The 22,382-nt window shown below is 34.2% G+C and overlaps 2 protein-coding genes across 21 annotated transcripts in view; both read right to left on the bottom strand.

The window, feature by feature from the left end:
• LOC114320058 (peroxisomal (S)-2-hydroxyacid oxidase GLO4) overlaps positions 1-22,382 on the bottom strand; it is a 64,489-nt gene that overhangs the window by 13,823 nt on the left and 28,284 nt on the right. The window lies entirely within an intron of this gene.
• On the bottom strand, positions 530-14,979 carry LOC114319991 (peroxisomal (S)-2-hydroxyacid oxidase GLO4). Of its 20 annotated transcripts, XR_014357021.1 has the most exons (16): positions 13,470-13,787; positions 13,251-13,375; positions 13,107-13,153; positions 12,958-13,035; positions 12,737-12,861; positions 12,498-12,555; positions 12,268-12,330; positions 11,485-11,554; positions 8,015-8,115; positions 3,804-3,960; positions 3,499-3,711; positions 3,103-3,227; positions 2,523-2,585; positions 2,216-2,309; positions 1,438-1,512; positions 530-920 (listed from the first exon to the last, which is right to left on the bottom strand). XR_014357021.1 is itself a non-coding variant. In XM_082909717.1 (12 exons), the coding sequence occupies exons 2-12, from the start codon at positions 13,610-13,612 to the stop codon at positions 741-743; spliced, it is 1,065 nt and encodes a 354-aa protein (XP_082765843.1). In that variant the 5' UTR covers positions 13,613-13,644; positions 14,867-14,979; the 3' UTR covers positions 530-740. The 20 variants fall into 20 exon arrangements, 7 of the variants coding, with proteins under 7 accessions (XP_082765843.1, XP_082765845.1, XP_082765848.1 ...); XR_014357024.1 differs by lacking the exon at positions 2,216-2,309 and adding an exon at positions 14,867-14,979 and having other exon boundaries at positions 3,499-3,960; positions 13,470-13,644; XR_014357026.1 differs by lacking the exon at positions 2,216-2,309 and adding an exon at positions 14,784-14,921 and having other exon boundaries at positions 3,499-3,960; positions 13,470-13,616.

Raw genomic sequence — 22,382 nt, 5'->3', positions numbered from 1 at the left:
ATACTTGGGTCATAGGTCCACTGTGAATATTAGGTACTCTGTTCTGTTCATTTTTTACGTATCTATTCACATCAACTATCTGTCCACCTCACTTATTCAAGTGTTATTTATTTGTCTACCTTTTTGCCCATGTATCATCTCTTATTTGTTCATGTGTCATTTATTGTTTACTTAATTTATCTATTTGTCTATGTCACCACCACCACCACCGCTGCCGGCAACCACCACATGCTGCTGTTGGTCACCAGTCACCTCCGGTGATTTTTCCAACAACCGGCCAACAGTGAAGTAAAATTGAAAAAAAAATATCCTTGAAAATAATAATTTATCTTTTTCACCAAATAATTTCATTAAACATGTTTTTATTACCCAAGCTGATTAAAAAAAATGTTCTTATTACCCGAAAAGATTAAAGATTAAATCTTAGACCAAATAACATATGATCCCATGGGTGTGGATTTTTCACCAATTATCCCAAAAGAAAATGAAGTGAGAAAAGCCAAATTCCTTTCTTTTTGAGTCGGGAAAATTAGAAGAAAATAACTAGGTATTTGTCAAAACTTCTTTACATTCTCAATGTAAGAACACAATCATCACAGAACTACATAAGTATGAACACATGTAAACGGTAAATAATATCAAAATAGAAAAAATGGAGAGAATTCTAGCAAATAATATAATGCATGATGGTTAATCTTAATCATCCATAATGAAACCGACTCAAATACGTGATTTGAAAACTAAAGCCAACAATTGAGTCCGTCAAGTTCTGTCCTCACAAGACTTTTGATGATATCGTTCACGGTAGGGCAGCCAGACAGGGCTATGGTGAGCTCCAACTCATCCTTCAGCATTTCAATCACTCGTCGCACCCCATATTCTCCCTTTGCTGCCAATCCATAGATCACTGGCCTTCCAACCTGCACCAGCATAGATATATTGCAAATTTGGAATCAACAAATGAGAAGAGACAATAAGCAAAAGAGCAGACATATCTAGCATCAATGATCACACAAATTATATCAGTATATCCCACATGTAAACTGGTACACCACCAAGCTCTGCTGCTTTTTAACCTTAATTGTTCGTTTGAAACATATTCAAAAGTCTAAAGCACTTCCCATGGTGAAATATGAAACAAACAATTTGGTTCGGAGGCACTGAAAGTCTCTGATATTTTAAGCACCAAAATTAGAGGATTACAAAGCTAAAATTCCACTTGAGCCCCCAAAGATGAAGTACATGAACAGTTTGATATCATCAGAGTTTGCATTGGAACACATTTAAACCCTTCCGAGAAAAGAGGTGCACAAAAATGGCATGATATTCAACTAAAACACACTGAAAAAAGGCACAACATAAAACTAATACATAGGAAAATTTCGAAAGTTCATGGTCAGAGTTTAACATTACAGCTTGCATGCCAAAAGCGAGTACCTTGGAAATATCAGTACCCCGCCTCACTCCTCCATCAAAGAGAACATGATTTTTTCCTCCAACAGCACGAACCACCTGCAACCCACAATATAATGCTCACTTTTTTAAATCAAGAAACATGCCTAATAGAAGAAATAATTTGCAAGACCATGGAACAATATTGTTTGCTTTCAAGCTCTTGCAGGTTCTAGGGGGGGGAAAAAAAAAAAAACTACATAGAGCACGCTGCTGAACTCTTATAATCCATAGCTATGCATTTGAAGAATTCTATCGAACATAAATTCTACTTTTCTATCTCTTGGCTTAATTAGGCTAGCTAACGTCAAGTATAACAAGACGAAACTGAAAGTTAACTCTTCCAGAACAGTGATAGTGGCTGGAGAATAATCTAGCTGGCAAGCTCCATGATAAAAGACAACAATCCCATCAACCCTTACTTCCATGACTTTTATTGTTGCCAATAGTAGCATACCAGATCATCAGCAATTTTTGACTGTCATGGTAAACATGAAGTAGAAAACGAAAGGTATTCAAGACCTAAATATCTCCAAACTATTCAGAGCATGAAACCAGAGAAAATTTTAAATGGATTTGTTGGAGTAAACATATTATCCAAAGATTCCTTCTATCAAGAAACCTCAAAACAAGAAATTGTCTTTGAACTAATGGTTTTTGTTTTATGATCATTTATATTGATCTTGAAAAACAATAAAAACTTCCTTTGATTTTTCAACTCTGTGAGAAGGTTCTGTTATTTATAAAGTAGAAAGATACAAACATCTAAACATAGTTATCAGCTTATCATCCTCAAGAGTCAGCATCCCTTTGATTAGAATTGGCAAACTCGTTAAAGATCTTAACCACTCTATGTCCTGCAAGTTTGAATGAGCTTAATCAAAGTAAGATTAACATAAAGGAAGTCATCTTATGACCTTTGTGTTTACTATTTAAAAGTTAAAAACTTTTTAACTATGAGATCACACCAACATATAAATTGAGTAAAATATGAGAGTTGACTGCTTTTGGGTCCAAATTAACTGTGAAACCAAATTTTCAATAACAACATGTAGGTTATTGCTTTATACCTTCCAAGACAGAGAAGCATCGAGCATCCCCGTTGCAATGGCTTCAAGGCATGAGCCCTTATCCTGCAAAAGTGAGTGGTCAATGTTATTAATCTACAAAAATATAAATTTTACATGAGCGCCTCAATGTAATCTTCATCTTTTCATTATTGGCATTGATTCGAACCACATTTGCAGCCATATACATACACATGCACAATTTGAGAAGGCAAATTATCACTTTCACAAAAGGTCTCTCTAATCATCAAACTATCAAGAGTCACACAGATTAAACCCAAGGTAAGATTTCAAATTACAAATTAATTATGATTCACGTTTATTTTTAGTTTTTGGGAAGAGCGATCATGAATATACGCATCCCAAAACACGTGGTCAAAAACCAAATTGTAGAGACCTTCAAAGTTCTTCAACTGAGGCACAATCCTTCTGTATGGAATGATCGTGTTTGGATTAGAATCATGATGCATGGGGAAAAATTCTTATAATGTTAGATACTAAATATCAAACCGTTTCCAAATATAAGGGTGATAAAAGGTTACAAAATGTGAAGGACATTGAAGAGAAAGTAATAAAATTTCACTTATTCATTATGTCTGCCTCTCTTCAACCAAGCCTAGGAGCATCAACAGTAAGAATAATAGCCTTGAAACCATTTTGCTCGGCTCTTTGCACTAACAGAGCTATCACATTCCTTCTTTTAAATACCTATAAACAAAGGATTACCAAACTGTAAATTCAGCTAGTACAAATGGGATCACAATAAAGAAAATATTAAATGGTGCTTCTAAAGAACGATGAAGGTTCCTATGAACAAACTTGAATTTAATAGAGCCAAGATAGTAGAATATCTGTATTTGAAAAAAAGCGAACAGCGTTGCAGCTTGAAGCAACCTCCACCACAGTACAGGTATGAGGGACAACTCAGTATTCAAGGAAAAAAAGTAAACAAAGGAGCTCCAGATTCAAGAATCAATACCATGAGGTGAAGCTGCTGCTCGGGTTGTCGCGATCTCTCCTGGTACAGAAAAAGCTGATAGCAGAACTACACAAAAATTTCACTCGAAAGCTCTTGTAACTGAATTTAGACCTTCAGGATGAGCCAATTTATGCATTGCAGCTGGAGCAATCATGATTGGTGCCGAAGTATGGTAACCAAATATAGTAGTTGACATATCTATTCTGCTCACATCTACAAGAATTCTCAACAAAGTACTGAGAAAGTTCAAAGAAAGGTGATTTAAAATGGTGTGGTTGTTTGCTGATAGGAATAAGAGGTGTTACACTTAAAGATGATTCTGCAAAATGCTTCCACATTCATTCTTAGCGTGTGTTTGTCCTCAGCTCTGCCCATTGTAGAAGTCAAAGTACATGTTTGGAAGGGCTTGCCTTGCCAGTTCCTGGAACTCATTCACATTGACTGGTTCAGATGCCATTTATCCTGAAAACACAGCCATTAGTTAATATTAACATTCCAGTAACCTAGTCCATATTACAATAATTTAATTATGAAATAATCCAATGCCAAACTTGAGAGACTTGATAGATAGAAAGTCAATACAATTACTAAGATTTGATGACACAAAAAAGGGCACTACATACCAGTGGCTGACAATTCAAACAATAATTCAAACTAAACTAAGTCGTATTGTGTCTAAATCAACTAGTGTCGACTACTACATAAATCATTTTTCTCCAATCTGCCCTATCAAGGGCCAGTTAATCAAGTAAAATGTTTGTTTGGGTCAAAAAAAAAAAATTCAACTGAAAACATTTTTCACAGTTAACGAAAAACAAGCCAAGCAGAAAATGTTTTTTACTTTCAAATGTAGAAAATATTTTTCGAACTAAAGTTTAACCAATATCCCACACTACGACTGCCACCATCACCTCCACGATCACTGTCACCATCACTGTCAACATCACCACCTCCGCCACCCCACCACCCCACCACCACGCCACCACCTCCACCTTCATCCCGCCACCTCCATCTTATGTTCCGGAAAACATATTCTGAAAGAAAAAAATAAAAATAAAAAATAAATAAATAAATAAAAATCGTAGAATATGTTATCCATTATAAAATGTTTTTCGTCAAACAAACTGAGTGCAAATTAAAATGAGAAAGATTGATTGATTTCGATAAAACTGAACACCATGCTTACAATAATTTAAAAAAACAAGTCCAGTTTGCAGATGGATAAAAAGGAGATTAACTCCACATACAAAAACAGCACATCATTTTGATGATTAGACGAGCATTAACTAAGATAATCTTCGTACTAAAACATAAATATGTGGAAAATGCTAGGAACCCAAATATTTTACTAACGTTTCTACCAAATGTCTTACATAAGTGTTAGACACACATCATGTGAGTCCGAAATATTTGATAAAAATGTTGATAAAACATTTGGTATTTCTAACATTACTCTAAATATATAGCGTCAAAGAAAATAAATTGAACATTTCAATGGAAAATCTGCACTACTTTAACGGGATTCCAAATAAATAATGTGCGGAGTTATTATAGTACCTGAACGAGTTGATTAAACTGACTTGAATGTGTGCAGTTCAAAATAGAAAGTAAAAACACTACAAAATGAATTTTGTCTACTTAAAAAATGTAGGGTAAATTGCATTGACACCCCTGAGGTTTATATTTATTACAGTTTCGCCCTCACTTTTTGAAAATTACATCCCCTCCCTGAGGTTTAAAGTTTTATCACAGATTGCTCCTTGAGGTTTAAAGTTTCATAACAATTCCCCTCTCACCGTAATGATCATCATACATAAAATTAAATTAACAAGGGGGGGCAGTGTAATTTCCCAAATGTGAGGAGGAAACTGTAATAAATATAAATCTCAGGGGGTGTCAGTGTAATTTACCCAAAAATGTAATTATTATTATTTTTTACATATATTTTTGTGCTTGTATCTTAGATTTGAATCGCAATTTACGGAGGAAAAAAATAGAGGGAAAATTAAAAAAAGAAAAAAAGTGAAAAGGCCTTTCATGTTATATAGAAGGGCAAAAGTGAAATTTTGTAATGATTATTAGCTCTGTTAATTTTGCTGTTACTCTATAGACTTTATACCAAAATTATGGAATTATTTATATTTTATTCAAATCTCAAAGGAGGTTACTATAATTTACTCGTATGATTGTCATTTGGGATTAATTATAAATATAAAAAAATTCATCAAATTAGATAATTGTAGTGTAGATGCCCAACAATTATCATAGAAAAGGGCCCAAAATTAGAATTGTAAACAAGTAGTAATAAATTGTTTAAGATTAAAAACTTAATAGTTAAAAAATGTATTTAAACATGACTTATTTACCTAATGAACTGACTTAAAAAAACAATTAATATGGGACGAACATGAGTTGAGCTCAAATAATTATTTATTTATTTATTTACGGAAGAGGCTTCTCTCCAGTTCAAATAGGACCGGAGAGAGCTGTTGGGCCTTTGTGGGCCCACCACGGAGGCCGCGTCGATGATCCGGACCGTTGAATGTGTAGAACTTGTCGAATATTTCATTCCTACAAAAAATCACGTTAATCGGATATCTATAGCTACTTGATCAGTTTACATTTGTGTTAACGGTAAACATAATTTTAAAAATAAAATGTTAACACAAATGTAATTTAATCAAGTGGCTATCGATATTTGATTAATGTGATTTTTTACAGGGATGAAAAAATCGATGCGCTTTACATATTGAACGGTTCGAAACATCGATGCGGCCTTCGTGGTAGGCCTAAAAAAGCCCAACCCAAGCCTCTTTTTTTTTATAATGCATATAAACTAGGATCTCTTTTAGGATGAACTAAAAAAACCATCTTATTGGCTCAAATCTTTACTTTTTTATACATTTTTCATAATAAACAAAAAAAAGGTTAACTTTATAAAGCATACCTAAAACAATTTTAATTGAACCAAGTAGCGAATTAAGTAAAACTGAGTTTATAGAAAGACATTAATGCTGCGTTTGGTTGGAAGATTTAAGGAGGGATTTGGAAAGGGAAATGGAAAGGAAAAAGGTGTGTGAAACTAGGTGAAATGTAGGTATATTTTATTCACATTTCACCTAACTTTTCCCTTTCCTTTTTAAAATCCCTCCTCAAATCCCCCAACCAAACATAGCGTAAGGCACTTAAGAGGGCAATCATTGTGTAGATCCCACTTTGTTGTGAAAGTGCTTTGGAAGAAGAGTATACTATGTTCCAAGACATGACTAGTTAGGGTATTAGTGTTTTCTGGTTACCACAGTGTGCACACACGATATGCACTTGAGAACCCACAAATATCTTATGTTATCAAGTGTCATAGATGCTTCACAACATTACCAATAATTAAAGGGAAAGCAAAATAGTCAAATTAGGAAAATATACGAGAGGAGAAGGATTCTAAACACAATATAGATCCAACATAAATTATATGCAAATCCGCCATGTCCCACATGATATTGTTACTATAAAATCATAGAAGGGCATGTATTTGAATTCAATTTGTTAGCATATCTGCTATGAAGCACCGACACGTTCCCAGGCTCTGCGTAGGAGTGTCAAACACGTGTCGGACACGGACACGCGTCGAACACGCGGTAGACACGTGTCCGACACTCTCTAACGTGTCTCCTTTTTTTTTTTTGAAATCTTCTAGTCGGACACGCCATGGACACGGCGGGACACTTTTCGGACACTCGTGAGGTGGATCGAAGAAGCCCTAACTGTTTTCCTTGATCGACAGAGAAAGAGAGAAAGGGATCGAGGGAGACAGAGAAAGAGAGAAAGAGATTGAGGGAGACAGAGAAAGAGAGAGATCGAAGGAGGAGAGAAGATAGAGAAAGAGAGAAAGAGATCGAGGGAGAGGAGAAGCCTAACTTGTTCAGATCAATCCAAGAAGCTAAAGTTGAGGTATTCTTCTTCTTCTCCTTCTTCTCTTCGTTTTCGTCTTCTCTGTCTCTATCATCTCTGTTCTTCTTCTCCTCTCCACTTTCTTCCTTTCCTCCTCCCTTGCGCCTCTCCCTTTTCTGACTCTCTCTCCCTTTGCTTTTTGACTTCACTCTCTCTCTCTCCTCTATTGTTTCTTTTTTATATTTTTTTTCTTCTCTTTTTTCTTGATTCAACGTTTCTCTCTCCCCCTCCTTTTTTTTTCTTTTTTCTTTATCCTTATTTTTATGTTAAACTTAAAATTCATAAAATAAATTATTTTTATTTAAAAAAACTCATTTTTTATTAATTTTTAAAAAATATATATTTATTAATTTTATTATTATTTTGATTATATAAGAATTAATGATTTTATTTTTATTTTAGATATATAATAAATAGATAAAATTATATATATTAAACGTGTCCTCAGCGTGTCGTGTCCCCTATTTTTTGAAAAATTGCGTTTTCACGTGTCCGTGTCCGTGTCCGTGCTACATAGCATATCTGCATAGTACAACATCATGTATGAAGAGAAGAGATTGAAGGATACCTCTTCCAGAACAGTGATAGTGGCCGGAGAATAATCCAGTTGGCGAGCTCCGTGGTTAGAGACAACAATCCCAGCAACCCCTACTTCCATAGCTTTTATTGCTGCCAAGAGTAGCATACCAGATCATCAGCAATTTTTGTTTCTCACAAATAAACATGAGTAGAAAACAAGAAATATTCAAGACCTATGAAACAAGAAAATTATAAATGGGTTTGCTAAAGTTCATATTATCCAAAAATATAGGGGTCCTATATAGCTATTCCTTCTAGAAATAAACATAAAAACAAGAAATTCTTCAAATTTAATGGTTTTTTGTTTTTGTGGCCCTTACATTGATTTTGACCCCAAAAAAAAAAAAAAAAAAAAAAAACTTTGATTGATCTTTCAGCTCCTGTGAAGAGGTTCTTGTGAGAATATATTGTGAGTCTTACAAATTAAACTTAGAGTCCTATTAGAGGCATGATTGTATTAGAGTCATGATAATATTGTATTTGTATTTCCTTTTTGGTTTAGGAGTTAGGACTATATATATTCTAAGGTCTGATTGTAATTGATACACATTGAATATATGAGATACAGAAAGCTATTCAGAAATCTTACATGGTATCAGAGCCTTGTTCGGAACCCTAAGTCCACGCCTGTTGTTTGAAGTTGTCGCCGATTGTTCGAAGTCGTCTCTGTTCTTTGGTCTTCTTCACAGTCGCGACTTAGGGTTCATGGGTCTCTCTAGTTCGTGGGTCGCGTCTTCAGTCATCATCAGCAACTTGAGATCAGCTTCAGCCCGTGCTTCGTCGTAACTCAGTTCTGGTCCTTTTGGTTCGCGAACTCAGTCCCTCTGATTCGCGAACGTCATCACCGTGCTTCTGATTCAAGTCCCGATCATCTTCCGCCGTCATCCACAGCCATCGCGACTCACCTCGCGATCGTCTCCAGCCATCACGACTCCGTCCTGTCTTTTGAATCTTCTCTGGTTCGTGATCTGTCATTGGACTCGTGAAGTTGAGTCGCTGCCATTGCTAGACTCGCGAGGTTGGGTCATAGCGACATCAAGCTGCCTTCTCTCTCTGTTTCGACTGGTCCAGTTCTCTCTCTCTCTCTCTCTCTCTCTCTCTGTTATTTGATCATCTAGTGGTATAAATATATACCTCTCATATAAACTCTTTTTTATTAAAATAAAAAAAATAAAAATAAAAAATAAAAAAAATGGACTCTTCTTTGGCCACTCAGTTATCTGTTATTGCATTTTAACCCTACAAAATTTTGGGTACACTTGAACCCCTTAGTTTTCTAGTTATTATGATGTCTCTGGCTTCGGATGAATGTGCCTACTGCCATCAAAGAGGTCATTGGAAGTATCATTGTCCCAAGAAGGGATGCTTGTCTGCTTTGTCTGTGTTTGCCTCGTCTTCTAAGCAATTTCCGATTAAGTTCTGTGCTTCTCCTCTGAGTACCGTTCGGCCTCCCACCGATTCTACTGTATCTGCTTCGGCTCCTGATCCTAACTTAGCTTCCTCGACTGCTCAAATTAGTCAGTTTCAATATACATTGTATACCTCCCAGCCATCTATGTCTGCCTCCATTATTTCCCCTCTTCATTCAGGTTTGCTTGGGTCTTCTTCAGGTATTTCTTCGTCTGTCTGGCTTTTTGACTCTGGTGTCTCTCATCATATGACTCCCCATCTCTCCTTACTTCAAAATTGCACTCCTCTTCCTTCTCCTATCACTGTCAATGCTGCTAATGGGAGTTAGTTCCTTTGCCTGCTGATAAGAACTTGGCTGGTTGCAAATAGGTCTACAAAGTCAAGACTCATTCTGATGGGTCTCTTGAGCGCTACAAAGCTCGTCTGGTTGCTAAAGGTTTCTCTCAGGAGTATGGTATTGATTATAAGGAAACATTTGCTCCTGTTGCCAAGATGACTACTGTCTGTACTTTGATCTCTATCGCTGCTATTCGTTCTTGGCCTCTTTTTCAGATGGATGTTAAGAATGCTTTTCTTAATGGCCATCTCACTGAGGAGGTTTACATGCGTCCTCCTCCTGGTCTTCCCCATTCCTCTGGCCAAGTTTGTCATCTTCGGCGTGCTCTGTATGGTCTGAAGCAGACTCCTCGTGCTTGGTATGATCGCTTTCAGACTGCTGTTACCGAGCTTGGGTTTCATTGTTCTGCTTCCGACTCTACTTTATTTCTGAGACATACATCGGCTGGTTTTGTTGCTCTCTTACTCTATGTGGATGATATGATCATCATTGGCTCTGACTCTTCTGCTATCTCTGAGGTCAAGCAGCATTTCTTCCTCACCTTCGAAATGAAAGATCTGGGTCCATTACGGTATTTTCTTGGTATTGAGGTTGCTTCTTCTCCAAAGGGCTATTTTCCGTCTCAAGCTAAGTATGCTAATGAAGTCATTCACCGTGCTGGTCTTACCGATACTAAGATTTTCGATACACCTATTGAGCTTAATGTGAAGCTTAATTCTACTGATGGTGTCCCTCTGGATGATCCTACTTTATATCGCGAGCTTGTAGGTTGTTTAGTTTATCTGACGGTCACTCACCCTGATCTTGCTTATGTTGTTCATGTGGTTAGTCATTTCGTTTCTACTCCTCGTTCTACCCATTGAGCTGCTTTGGTTCGCATTCTTCGCTATCTCAGGGGTACCATATTTCAAGGCTTACTAATGTCCTCTACTTCCTCTTTGGACCTGGTGGCCTATGCTAACTCTGATTGAGTTGGTGATGTTACTAATCACAAGTCTACATCTGATTTCTGTATATTTCTTGGTGATTCCTTGATCTCTTGGAAAAGTAAGAAACAATCAGTCATTGCCCGCTCTATTGCCGAAGCTGAGTATCGTGCTATGACTTATGCCACTGCTGAGATTGTTTGGCTTCGTTGTCTTTTGTCTGATTTGGGTGTCTCTCAGTCTTCTCCGACCTCTCTCTATTGTGACAACCGCAGTGCTGTTCAGATTGCCCACAATACTATCTTCCATGAGCGGACAAAACACATTGAGATTGATTGTCACTTTGTTCGCCAACATCTGCAGTCTGCCTCTATCTCGCTTCCTTTCATCTCTTCAGCTTTGCAACTTGCGGACTTCTTCACCAAGACTCACACTACTGCTCGGTTTCAGTTTCTTCTTAGCAAACTCTCTGTGTTTTCTGCTAAAACACCTTGAGTTTGAGCGAGGGTGTGAGAATATATTGTGAAATATATTGTGAGTCTTACAAATTAAACTTTGAGTCCTATTAGAGGCATGATTGTATTAGAATCATGATAGTATTGTATTTGTATTTCCTTTTTGGTTTAGGAGTTAGGGCTATATATATTCTAAGGTCTTATTGTAATTGATACACATTGAATATATGAGATACAGAAAGCTATTCAGAAATCTTACAGTTCTCTCATTTATAAAGTCAAAAAGAAAAATTAGAAAGATACAAACATCTAAACAGAGTCATGAGCTTACCATCCTCAGCAGTGAGGACCCCTTTGACTAGAATTGGCAAACTAGTGACAGACTTTAACCAGTCTATGTCCTGCAAAGTTTTGAGTAAGATTTAACATAAAGGTAATTAATTTATGACCTTGATGACTTTTGTATTTACCATCCAAAAAATCAATTATTTTAAATATGCAACCACACCAACAGAAATATTTTTGGCGGTGGCTTTCAGCTCCATCAACTGTGTGAACTTGTGAGAGACCTCAAATGACTTCAAATGACCAATTTGGTCCCTATAGTTCCAAATGACTAAAACACAGACAAATTATTGTAGTAGCCCCTATAATTCCAATTGATAACTGTAGACTATTTTTGACAAAAATGGGACCAAATTGACACAACGGGCAAACTACATGGACCAGCTGTGTAATTAAATTTTTGTTCATTTTTCCATTTTGCCTATGAAGAATGGGCACATGCAGAGCATGTGGGCTATCTTCTGTCAAAAAATCTTGACCATCATTACCAACTGGACCAATTAGATGCAAAATGGAAAATTAAAAGATGAAATTGTTGCAATTGAAACTACATAGATTAAATTGTCACAAGGCGTAAACTATAGGGACTAGTATTGTAATTTGTCCCTAAAACATATGACTACTACAATAATATTCATATATATATATAGCAGTACAATTAAAACAGCTTTTCAAATAATGTTTCTAAGCAAAGGAAATGTTTGGCTCAAGAGCATATGAAGTCAAATTATCAGTTAACATGCATAGATTATTGCTCTATGGTTTATACCTTCCAACACAGAGAAGGATCAAGCGTCTCTGCTGCAAAAGCTGCAAGCTTTGAGCCGTTATCCTGCAAAATGAGTAATCCATGTTAGAGTTGTAAATCTTGTATCAGACTGGTTACAGTTAGTATTAGAGAAATATGCATCCATGTATCATACAACTAACACAAAAAACAAACTAATACACTGTCTGCAAGCATGTTTAAATGCATATATTAGGAAACAAATAACTCACCGAAACTGCTTCAGTTGACAAGAGACCTTCTAAGTTCTTCTGCTGAGGCGCAATCATTCTGAACAAGTGATTGTGTTTGGATCATTAACGTGATGCATGGGGAAAAGTTCATTTAATTATAGATAATAAATATCAGTGAATTTCCAAATATTGGAGGGAGAAAATTATTCATTAATGTGAAGAACATTGCAGGTATTAGTAGCGGAAATTATATGAAAGAGAAGGAAATGAAATTTCACTTGTTCTTAATGTCTGCTTCCCTACGACCAAGCCTAGGAGTATCAACAGTAAGCATAATAGCCTTGAACCCATTTCTTTCGGCTCTTTGCACTAACACAACTGTTACATCCCTTCTTTTACATACCTATGAACAGAGGATTACCAAACTGTGAATCCTAAAGAACGATAAAGATTCCTATGAAGAAACTTAAATTTACTAGAGCTGAAGAGAGTAGAATACATATGTTTGAAAAAAGCGAATGGCATTGAAACTGGAAGCAACCTCCTCCACGGTGCAGTCGGCCGCAAAGGACATTGCCTGTAATGAGGGACAGCTCAGCAATCAACGATGCAAAGTAAAAAAGAACTAGAGTATGAGAGTATCAATACCATGATGGTGTTACATGCAGCAGCTGCTCTGGCTGTCGCAACCTCTCCTGATAAAAAATATTTTTAAAAAAATTAAAAAATTCAAAGCTGAAATCATAAGTACACATAAATTCCACTCAAAATCTCTTCTAAATGAAATTAGACCTTCAGGATGAGCCAACTTATGCAATCCAGTTGGAGCGATCATGATTGGTGCCGAAGTTGGGTAACCCAATATAGTGGTTGACATATCTATTCTGCTCACATCTACAAGAACTCTTGGCCGAAAACTGAGAAAATCCCAAAAAAAAATAAAAATAAAAAATTGGCTTAAGTTGGTGTCCCTGTTTGCTAATAAGAATAAGAGGTGTGACAACATTTAACGTGATTCTAAGGAACGCTTCCGTGTTCTCTCTTAGCGTGTGTTGGTCCTCAGCTCCCCCATTGTAGAAGTCAAAGTACATCTTCAGAAGAGCTCGCCTTGCCAATTCCTGGAACTCATTCACATTGACCGGTTCTGATGCCATTTTTCTTGAAAACACTGCCCCATTAGCTGACTCTAACATTCCAGTAATAAGTAACCCAGTACATAGTACAATTATTTAAAAATCAATTAATTAAATACTAAACTTGAGAGCCTTAATGGAGAGAGAGTCAATATGGTTACCAAAATTTGCAAATCCTTCCCATCATTTCCAAATTTTCCATCCATTTGTAGGTTTAGTATAATTACTGGAGACTGCATTTGGATCATTAATTTGGGTAGGAATTTGGAAAGAGAGAAGGAAAATGTACATGAAAGGTTGGTAAAATATAGCTATATTTCATTGACATTTCACTCATATTTTTCTTTTTCCCTTTCAAATCCATGATCCAAATACATATTTCATCCACATTTCACACACTCTTTTCTCTCTTTCCAAATCCCTACCCCTATCATGATCCAAACAAAGCCGAAATATATCAAGTTCTTAGAATAAACTGATTACTGTAGGGAGCCGCTATGCCCACCCCACTTTGCTCCAAATACACTCCTTTCTTTGTCTTTTATTATACATAGTTACATTAATACACTTTCACACAAAATAAACTCCCTGAAAAAATCAAAATTCCAAGGGTATTAATGTATTTGGAGCAAATAAGAGAGTGTATTTAGAACAAAGTGAAGTGGGAATAGTGGCTCCCATACAATATTGGACCATTAAATACTCACAAGATTTCAACATGTTATTTGGATTCAATGTGTAAATAATTCTTCAATTAAAAAAATAAAAAGAATTACACATACCGGTACCTGGCAATTCAAACAATCTCACAAAAATATATATAAAAGGAAAAAAAAATTTAAAAATATCTACAACTATAAAAGCATGAATCTGTTTAACATCTCCATTTATGGGAAAGAGATTAGTACCAAACTAAAAGGGCTTCAATTTGAAAATGAAAAGGTAATAATTAAAATAGAAAAAATTGACCCAATACAATAGAATTGAACTGCAAGCTTATAATCATATAAAAACAGCAGATCGTTTGATGATTAGATGAGTATATTAACTAAGTTAATCTTGGTACTAATCTGCAAACAATTTGAATAATTTCAATGGAAAATCTGCACTGGGTTGACTGAATTCCAAGTAAATAATTGCTATGTCTATACAAATAAATACATGATTTTGTGGGGGGAATTGAAATTAGTACCTGAACGTGTTTGAATAGAACTGATCGTGACTGAAATCAGAGTAAAAACACTGCAAAAACAGAGAGAGACAGAGAGAGCTCACCAGAAAGCAGAGGTGGAGTGGAGGTAGTGCTCGGTACTAGCCTACACAAAATACTGCCTAATCCATTCAAATCGTATCGATTAATACGAATCCTTCTGCTAATTAGGGTTGTTTGGGATGACTAATAAGTGTATTTTTTGCCTTTTTATGAGAAGATGTGTAGAAAAATAGAGAGTTGATGTAATGAAAAAAAATAAAAAGATACAAAAATAAATTTTTTGTGTATGTCAAACTTGGCCTTAAGATGAATTTGAATCACGATTTAAAATTTAAAATTTGTGTTTAAAATTGTCCCGCTCTATATTTTTTTACCTTTAATAAAACATTAAAACAAAAATAAATACGAAAGATTTAAATTTGTTATAAATTAATATTATATATATATATATATATGAAAATTATTATATAAAATTAAGAGAAAATTAGTCTAGGGTCCCTCTCCCACTTTTCGTAATGGAAGAGATCCACAAAATTATTTTTTGATGTTTAAAGTCCCTAAACATATCACATAGAAATTTGACCTTACCAAATCAAAACTCATCTCTCTCTCTCTAAATTCTCCATTCTCATATCTGTCCAGATCAACTCTTGTTCCTCACCCCTGACTTCATTCTCCAGCCGATTAAGCTCTACCCCTGACTTCATTTTGCGGAGCTCGAAAGCTCCACCGTGGCCACCATTTTCACTGTGAAAAGCCACCGACACATTCGAAGAAGCCCAGAAAACGTATGTGGTGTTTCAGCCTCCTCATCACCACAACAACGGCAATGATGACGATGACTTCCAAGATTCCTGCAGATCATCTCTACGACCTAAACCCTGGCCACAATCTCAGCCTCTGAAACCCTCCCATTCTGCTAATACTATTTGTCCATCTAAGCGACCCAAACTCCCCTTGGGATTGGGATCCTTTTTTCCCTCAAAACCTACAACAACTTCCCATCATTTTGAACCAGATTTCACTACCAACTATGTTTGTCCTTCCCAAGAAGAGGATTGCTCCTTGGATTCCATCGAGTCAATCCTAGGTTGCGGGAATCCTCCTAAAAATACTGTTGTTTCCATAGCTCGGGATTTTGCTTTTTCGGACCTGAATTGGAAAGGGGGTTATTCATCAAATTCATTGGAGTCTAGGTTACTCACCTCTATAATCAATCCTGCTCCCTCTGATTATTCTGATACACACAAACTGGTTCTTATATACACATCAAACCCAGAGAAAATTCAAATTTGTTCATTTTGACCAATTTTCTCTAAGTTTTTAAATTTCTCTCGATTTAAATTTCTCTGGAGTGTTGAGAGGCAGAGAAATTTCTTTGGGAGAGTGGAAAGTATATGGAAGGTAGAGAAATTTGGAGAAGGTGAGGGTAGAGAAATTTACAGTGGGAAATTTCTCTGTGACGTGAATTTTCTCTGGACTAATTTTCTCTGGACCAATTTTCTCTGGATCAACTTGAGGGACCTTAGACATTATGAAAATATTGAGTGTCCTTTATGCTGTAAAATCTGAATACCAGGGACCTTAAAAAAAAAATTTCTAAAATTAATTAATATTATATATATATATATATATATATAATATTATGTAAATTATGTAAATACAAAATTATTCTTTAATCAACTAATAAATTAAAATGATACGATTTAATTATTTATTAAATCTTTATTCACAATTTAATTATAATTTTACTTCAAACCATATCGAATCATACCATGCATGAAACCGTCGTTTTGCAGAAGGATTGGCTTTGGTTGCATTGTATTATTAGCAACAGCATGGTTCCACTGGAAAATATGTGATAACCTTTCTTGAATATGAATGGGAAATGGTTATTTTGAAAACATGATTGAAAGTTAATTTTAGTTTTTTAATTTATTTTGTGTCATATTATTTTTTACATATTTTTTTAAAAAAGAGTTAAAAATGTTAAAAAATCAACTTTTAACTAATTTCTCAAAATAATCCAAAATATTGCAATGTCACTGATAAGAAAAAAAAAATGTTTAATAATTGATATAAAATATTTATTATCAATTGACTCACGTTGGTGATTTGAAAAGTTAGTTAAAATCGCTTTTTAGTTTTTTAAATTTTTTTTATCTTTTTATTAATAAAAAATATAAAAGATGATGTGACTTAAAATAAATTAAAAATTAAAAGTTACTAACTTTCTAAAATACCATGCTATTATAAATATTTCATAATTAATGGGTTTGTATCTCATTAAATTTTACCACTTTTTGGTAGGAAGACATTTTTTATTATTTCTCATCAAATTTATAAATCAAACATGAGGAAAAAATATTCAGTGCATTTGGTTTGACTTTTTTGAATTAAATTTTTTTAAAATTGAGTTTTTTGGTTTTTATATTTTTTTGTTTTTAGTGAATATTTTTAAAATTTTAAACTTTTTTTTACTTTTTTAGATGTACCTTACTTAGATGTATCTAAAAAGTAAAAAAATTATGAAAAAATATTTTTAAAAAATTAATAAATACATAAAAATACAAAAAAATATACTGAATTTTTATATTTTTTATATTTAGTGAATTTTTAAAAGATTTTTTTACAATATTTTTACTTTTTAGGTGTATTTATGTTAGGTGTGCCTAAAAAATAAAAAATTACTTAAAATATTAAAAAAATTTAATAAAAACAAAAAAACACAAAAAATAAGAAAATAAATTTTTTTGAAAAGTATTCTTAAAAAAATGGAACCAAGCAAGAGAAATATTTTTATCCTCATTTCCCACGAATAACGTCATCCAAATATTTTACCAAAATTCTTTATGCGCCTTCCCGTGCGATGATGTAACAAGATGGGTTCTATAATATTTTAAAAAGTATTGTTAAGGTTTGGTCTTAAGAAATTTTTTTAATATACACACCTTTAAAAGTGGTATACTATATGCACCTTTAATTATATTATTTTCTTTTTTAGTTATGATCAATATTTTTTTTTTGTAGTTATGATATTATTTTATTTATACCTCATGAGATCTTTAGTTATATCTCATATTGTATTTAGTTATAACAATTTTTTTTTTTTTAGTTGTGACTCAAAAAATATGAAATTATGCTATTTTCATATGTTACACATGTGTACCATAATGTTTTCCGTTCTTAAGATACATGTTAAATAAGTTTAACATATCAAAAATGCTAGAGACCTTAAAAGTTCTACCAAATGTCTCACATGGGTATGGAACTTACATGGGACCCACAATGTGGATCCCACACCCATATGAGACATTTGGTAAAACTTTTGATAGAATTTTTGAAATTTTTAGCATTACTCTTAAAATATTATAGTACATTCTTTTTACATTTGTTTTGATATAAAATGTACCTAACTTTTGAAGTTCTTAATCTATTAGAAGAGAATGTGTTAACAAAATTATTATAAGTCTCACATATACATAACATTAATTACAACATTAATTAGGTGAATATATAGCCGTAAAAACATATCTTTATTATTTATCACCGTGTTTGTTTTACCATTTTCTTTTATTTTTTCATATTTATTTATATTTATATTTTTAACATATGTGCTACATATAAAAAAAAAATTATACAAAATGGTTCATTGGGTGTTACTCGAGTAATTCTTCATACTATTTATCAATTGACATATCTCATGTCACCTTAAAAACACCGCATAAATTTACTACTGAAGTACTCCGCATATTTACTTTAGGAGCACTTAATAGTTCTTGATGAGGTCAGGACTAAAATGCCACATAATAGACATTTGACAACCACAAAAAGCGAACTTCAACATTGAATGTAAGATCAAAATCAGCAAAATTCAAACTTCTTTTGGATAAATTCCAAGGGATTCAAACGTATGGAGGATAGGGGTAGTCGAGGTTCAATTTTGGACGATTTGTGAATTAGTTTAAATCTGTCCATATATATATGGTTTGAGAAAAATTTAACCTGTAATTGCTTGTAGTGCGGGTTGCGGTTTGTGTAGATAGGGTTCACAGATGTGCAGATGATTTGCAAATTAGACTTTTTTAAAAAAAAAATTATTTTAGAGCTTCTTTTTTTTTTAATTTTGTAAATATTTATTTGGATCATTTTCCCCTCATTTTCTGAAATGTTCCAATATTAATAATTAATGAATTAAAACTTATAAAATTAAAAATACAACAAAATCAATTCCTAATACAAACAAATCATTCAAAATCCTAAACTTTTAAATTAAATCATAAACTAACACAAGCTTTCAAAATCCTAAACTAGATCATCAATTTCATTCACTAACTACTATCTAACAATACAATTACAATAAAATTATTCAAAATCCTAATCTTACCTAAAAGTAATTCTTCATTAACTTTTACATTCATCCAAAATGCAATAATAAAATAATAATGGTCCGGGTTTTAAAAATAAAAATAATAATAAAAAAATTCTAAGACCCGCACTTGCACCTACAATCATGTCATATTACAAATTGCATCTGCTCGCATTGTGTTTACGAAACAACCCATTTGTATGCGGATCAGTTCGGGTTGGAAGGATTGTGCGGTTCGGATAACCCTTTGCCTAGCCCTAATGGAGGAGGACTGTAAAAAACTATATTTGAATGTAGGGATGTAAGAACAAATCGAAAAAATTAGCCAAACCAATTGAACTTGACTGAAATAGCCATATTTGGTCTTTTTTTTTTTAATAAGAATCAATCTATACGATTTTTTAATTTGATTTTTTCTGATTTTCTGTTCGGTATCGGATTAAGCACCTTATGCACCAAACTAAACTGAAACCGACTGCTTCAACATATATTGTATTTATAATACATATAAAATTTAATAATATAATGATATTAATAAATTATTAATCTCAATTAATTAACATTATCATTCCTATAACCTAAGTTATGATACCCTTATTAACTCTAACTCACTATTCTTGAAGTCTTAGTAGTAATTTTTTTTTTTTTTTTTTTTGTGTTTTTGTTAATCTAGAAATTGCAAATTATTTATTAAATTGATGGATTTAATAAATGGCTTAAATTTGAAAGATTCAAATCAATTAAACCGCAAACTGAACAGTTTCCATTGGTGCGGTTTGATAGGAGAAGAGGTCTGTGTTGGTACTCAAAATAATAAAACCGACTGTTAGTAATGGGCGCCCATGTGGCATGACCATTTGAACATAATTTGGATCTTATCCAAATAGGTTTTGAATTAAATTCAAACCTATTTAGGATAACCACTCAAGATATAGATATTATCAGTTTTAACTGATATGGATAAATAATAATAATATAATATATATCTGATATATGGTTTTGGGTAACCAAGAGAGAAACAACGTAGGTTTTGTTTCAACCCATAAACTTACTCTCTCCCAAGAAACAACGATCAAGTCATTTGCACTGTGGTTTGTGTGGGTAATATTCACCATTGTAATATCACCCCACTGCTGGGATTGATTGATTAGATTCTGGAAGCACGTGATTTATCCATGAGGTTTTAGATCGAATCAGGTATGATCTAAACATTTTATTCCGCTGCAAGTTTTGTGATCTATGATTTACATTGGTATCAGAGCCTTTGATGGATATTTTCGTGTTTCCTTTAATCATGTGTTTATTTTTACATGTGTATGTTTACAATATATACATGAATGTTTGTAAAAGAAAAAAAAAATCTACTTTGATTAGATTAAGAGCATAAATATTTTTTTATGTTCATTAATGTCTTTTTTAAGACCATAAACGGTTTTATTTTGAAAAAAGGAGTCCGGCAGTATAAAAATCGGACCAGAAAACACCCGGGAAGGTGGCGCGTGTGATACACGCGCTGTATGACGCCTCCCAGCGGTGCCACGCGCCACCACGCGCAGCCACGCGCCACCACGCGCCGGATGCCCTGCTGACGCGCCTGCACGCGCCATCACGCGCGCGTCGGCGGCGCTGTCCACGCACGCGCGCCGTCCGCGCCCGCACGCGCGCCGCCTGCTGGAGCCGAGCGCCGAGCCGAGGGCTGGAGCCGAGCGCCGAGCCGCGGCTGAGCTGCGCGCCGAGTCGCTCCTTGAGCCGACTCGCGCCGAGTTGCGCTGAGCGGAGCCAAGCCGAGCTTAGCCGTTTTTCCCGCCTGACTTGGTTCTAAGGCTCTGTTTGTTTGTTTTTTAATTCTGAATTGCGTTAATTGGCCATAATTTATTCGTTATAGCTTTGTTTTAAGCATGGTTGGTACCCTTAGACTCAGAATTAATTTTTCTACATTCTGTAAAATTTTGAAAATTTTACGAAAATATGTAATATTTTTCCTGTGTTAATAATGTATTTTTTTTGCTTTAAAATGCATCTGGTGTTGCATGATTATTTTTCTGGGGTTGAAATTTTTATTGTAGACTTCTGAAATGTTTTACTATCTACTGGTAATATTGTCTCAGTTTATCAGTTTCTGAATTTTTTATTTCTAATTTTATGTGTGTTTATTAGTTATTTAAAATTCCAGAATATTTCAGAAAAATTCCAGAAAATTTCAGGATGATGTACTTTAATTATGGCATAATCTGAATATTGAATACAGCATTTTTTTTAGGTTTGTAATATGTTGTAATTAGAGGAGCATGATTATTTATTTATTTATTTATTAGAATTCCATTATTAAATGATATAGCATGAGTTATTTGTAAATTTACATTAAGATGCTATTGTATGGAATTTATCATGCTTTGTATATGCCATAGTCAGTGGGAGGTTATTCGGTTGAGAGAAATCTTTGTAGATTAACTCCCGAAAACTAATATTTTGCGCATAAATTAAACTAAATTTTGGATAATTGTCACTTGTGGCGCAAGAGATGATTACGAGCATAGCGGATTTTCGATCTTGCGACTTGTGTAATATTGTCACTATTTAATTTAGATTTTTGCGGCAAAATTATATTATGCTAATCAAATTAATCCCAATGCGAATTTCTCTCTAAATTGATTTAGCTTATGGAAGTTAATTTGGTTGACCTAGACTTAGTAGAGATGTTCAAATGTGAACAAACTAATCCCATTCTTTAGATGAGCAAGAATCTTGGAGACTTTAGGTCAAACCTTAATTGAGCCAAAGTAAGGAAACATGACTCAAAGTCGCTGTGGTTTTGTTGCCTTGTTTGGCACAATAAAAACTAATGTGTGTGCTATAGTTAGCGGCACGCTACATAGTCTTGGTTGGCGAGTTTTGGAGTTATGAAATTAGTAAGCCCTCAATAGATCTGTATATGATCTTGACTAATGAGCTGCGCGGATTGACTTTGTAATTTGATTTGTAAATAATATTACATCATTGGATGAAGTAACATTCAAGAGTCACGTCATCCAAGAAATGCGAGCTTAAATAAATTAGTCATTAAGTGTAAGACGAGTAGCCAGTATGAGCAGTGTTTTGCTCTCTACCCAATTATTGGAAGTGGATTGAGCGAAATTTCATGCACTATAATAGTGTGCGTAGAAATATCACGTGAAGTGAAAAGATCAGTGCTTAGAAGCTACAAAATC

Source organism: Camellia sinensis, chromosome 15 (genome assembly GCF_055761805.1).
Source record: "Camellia sinensis isolate YWXY chromosome 15, ASM5576180v1, whole genome shotgun sequence".
Lineage (NCBI taxonomy): Eukaryota > Viridiplantae > Streptophyta > Magnoliopsida > Ericales > Theaceae > Camellia > Camellia sinensis.
Note: the sequence above shows the minus strand (reverse complement) of the source record. Positions and strands in the feature narration are given on the sequence as shown.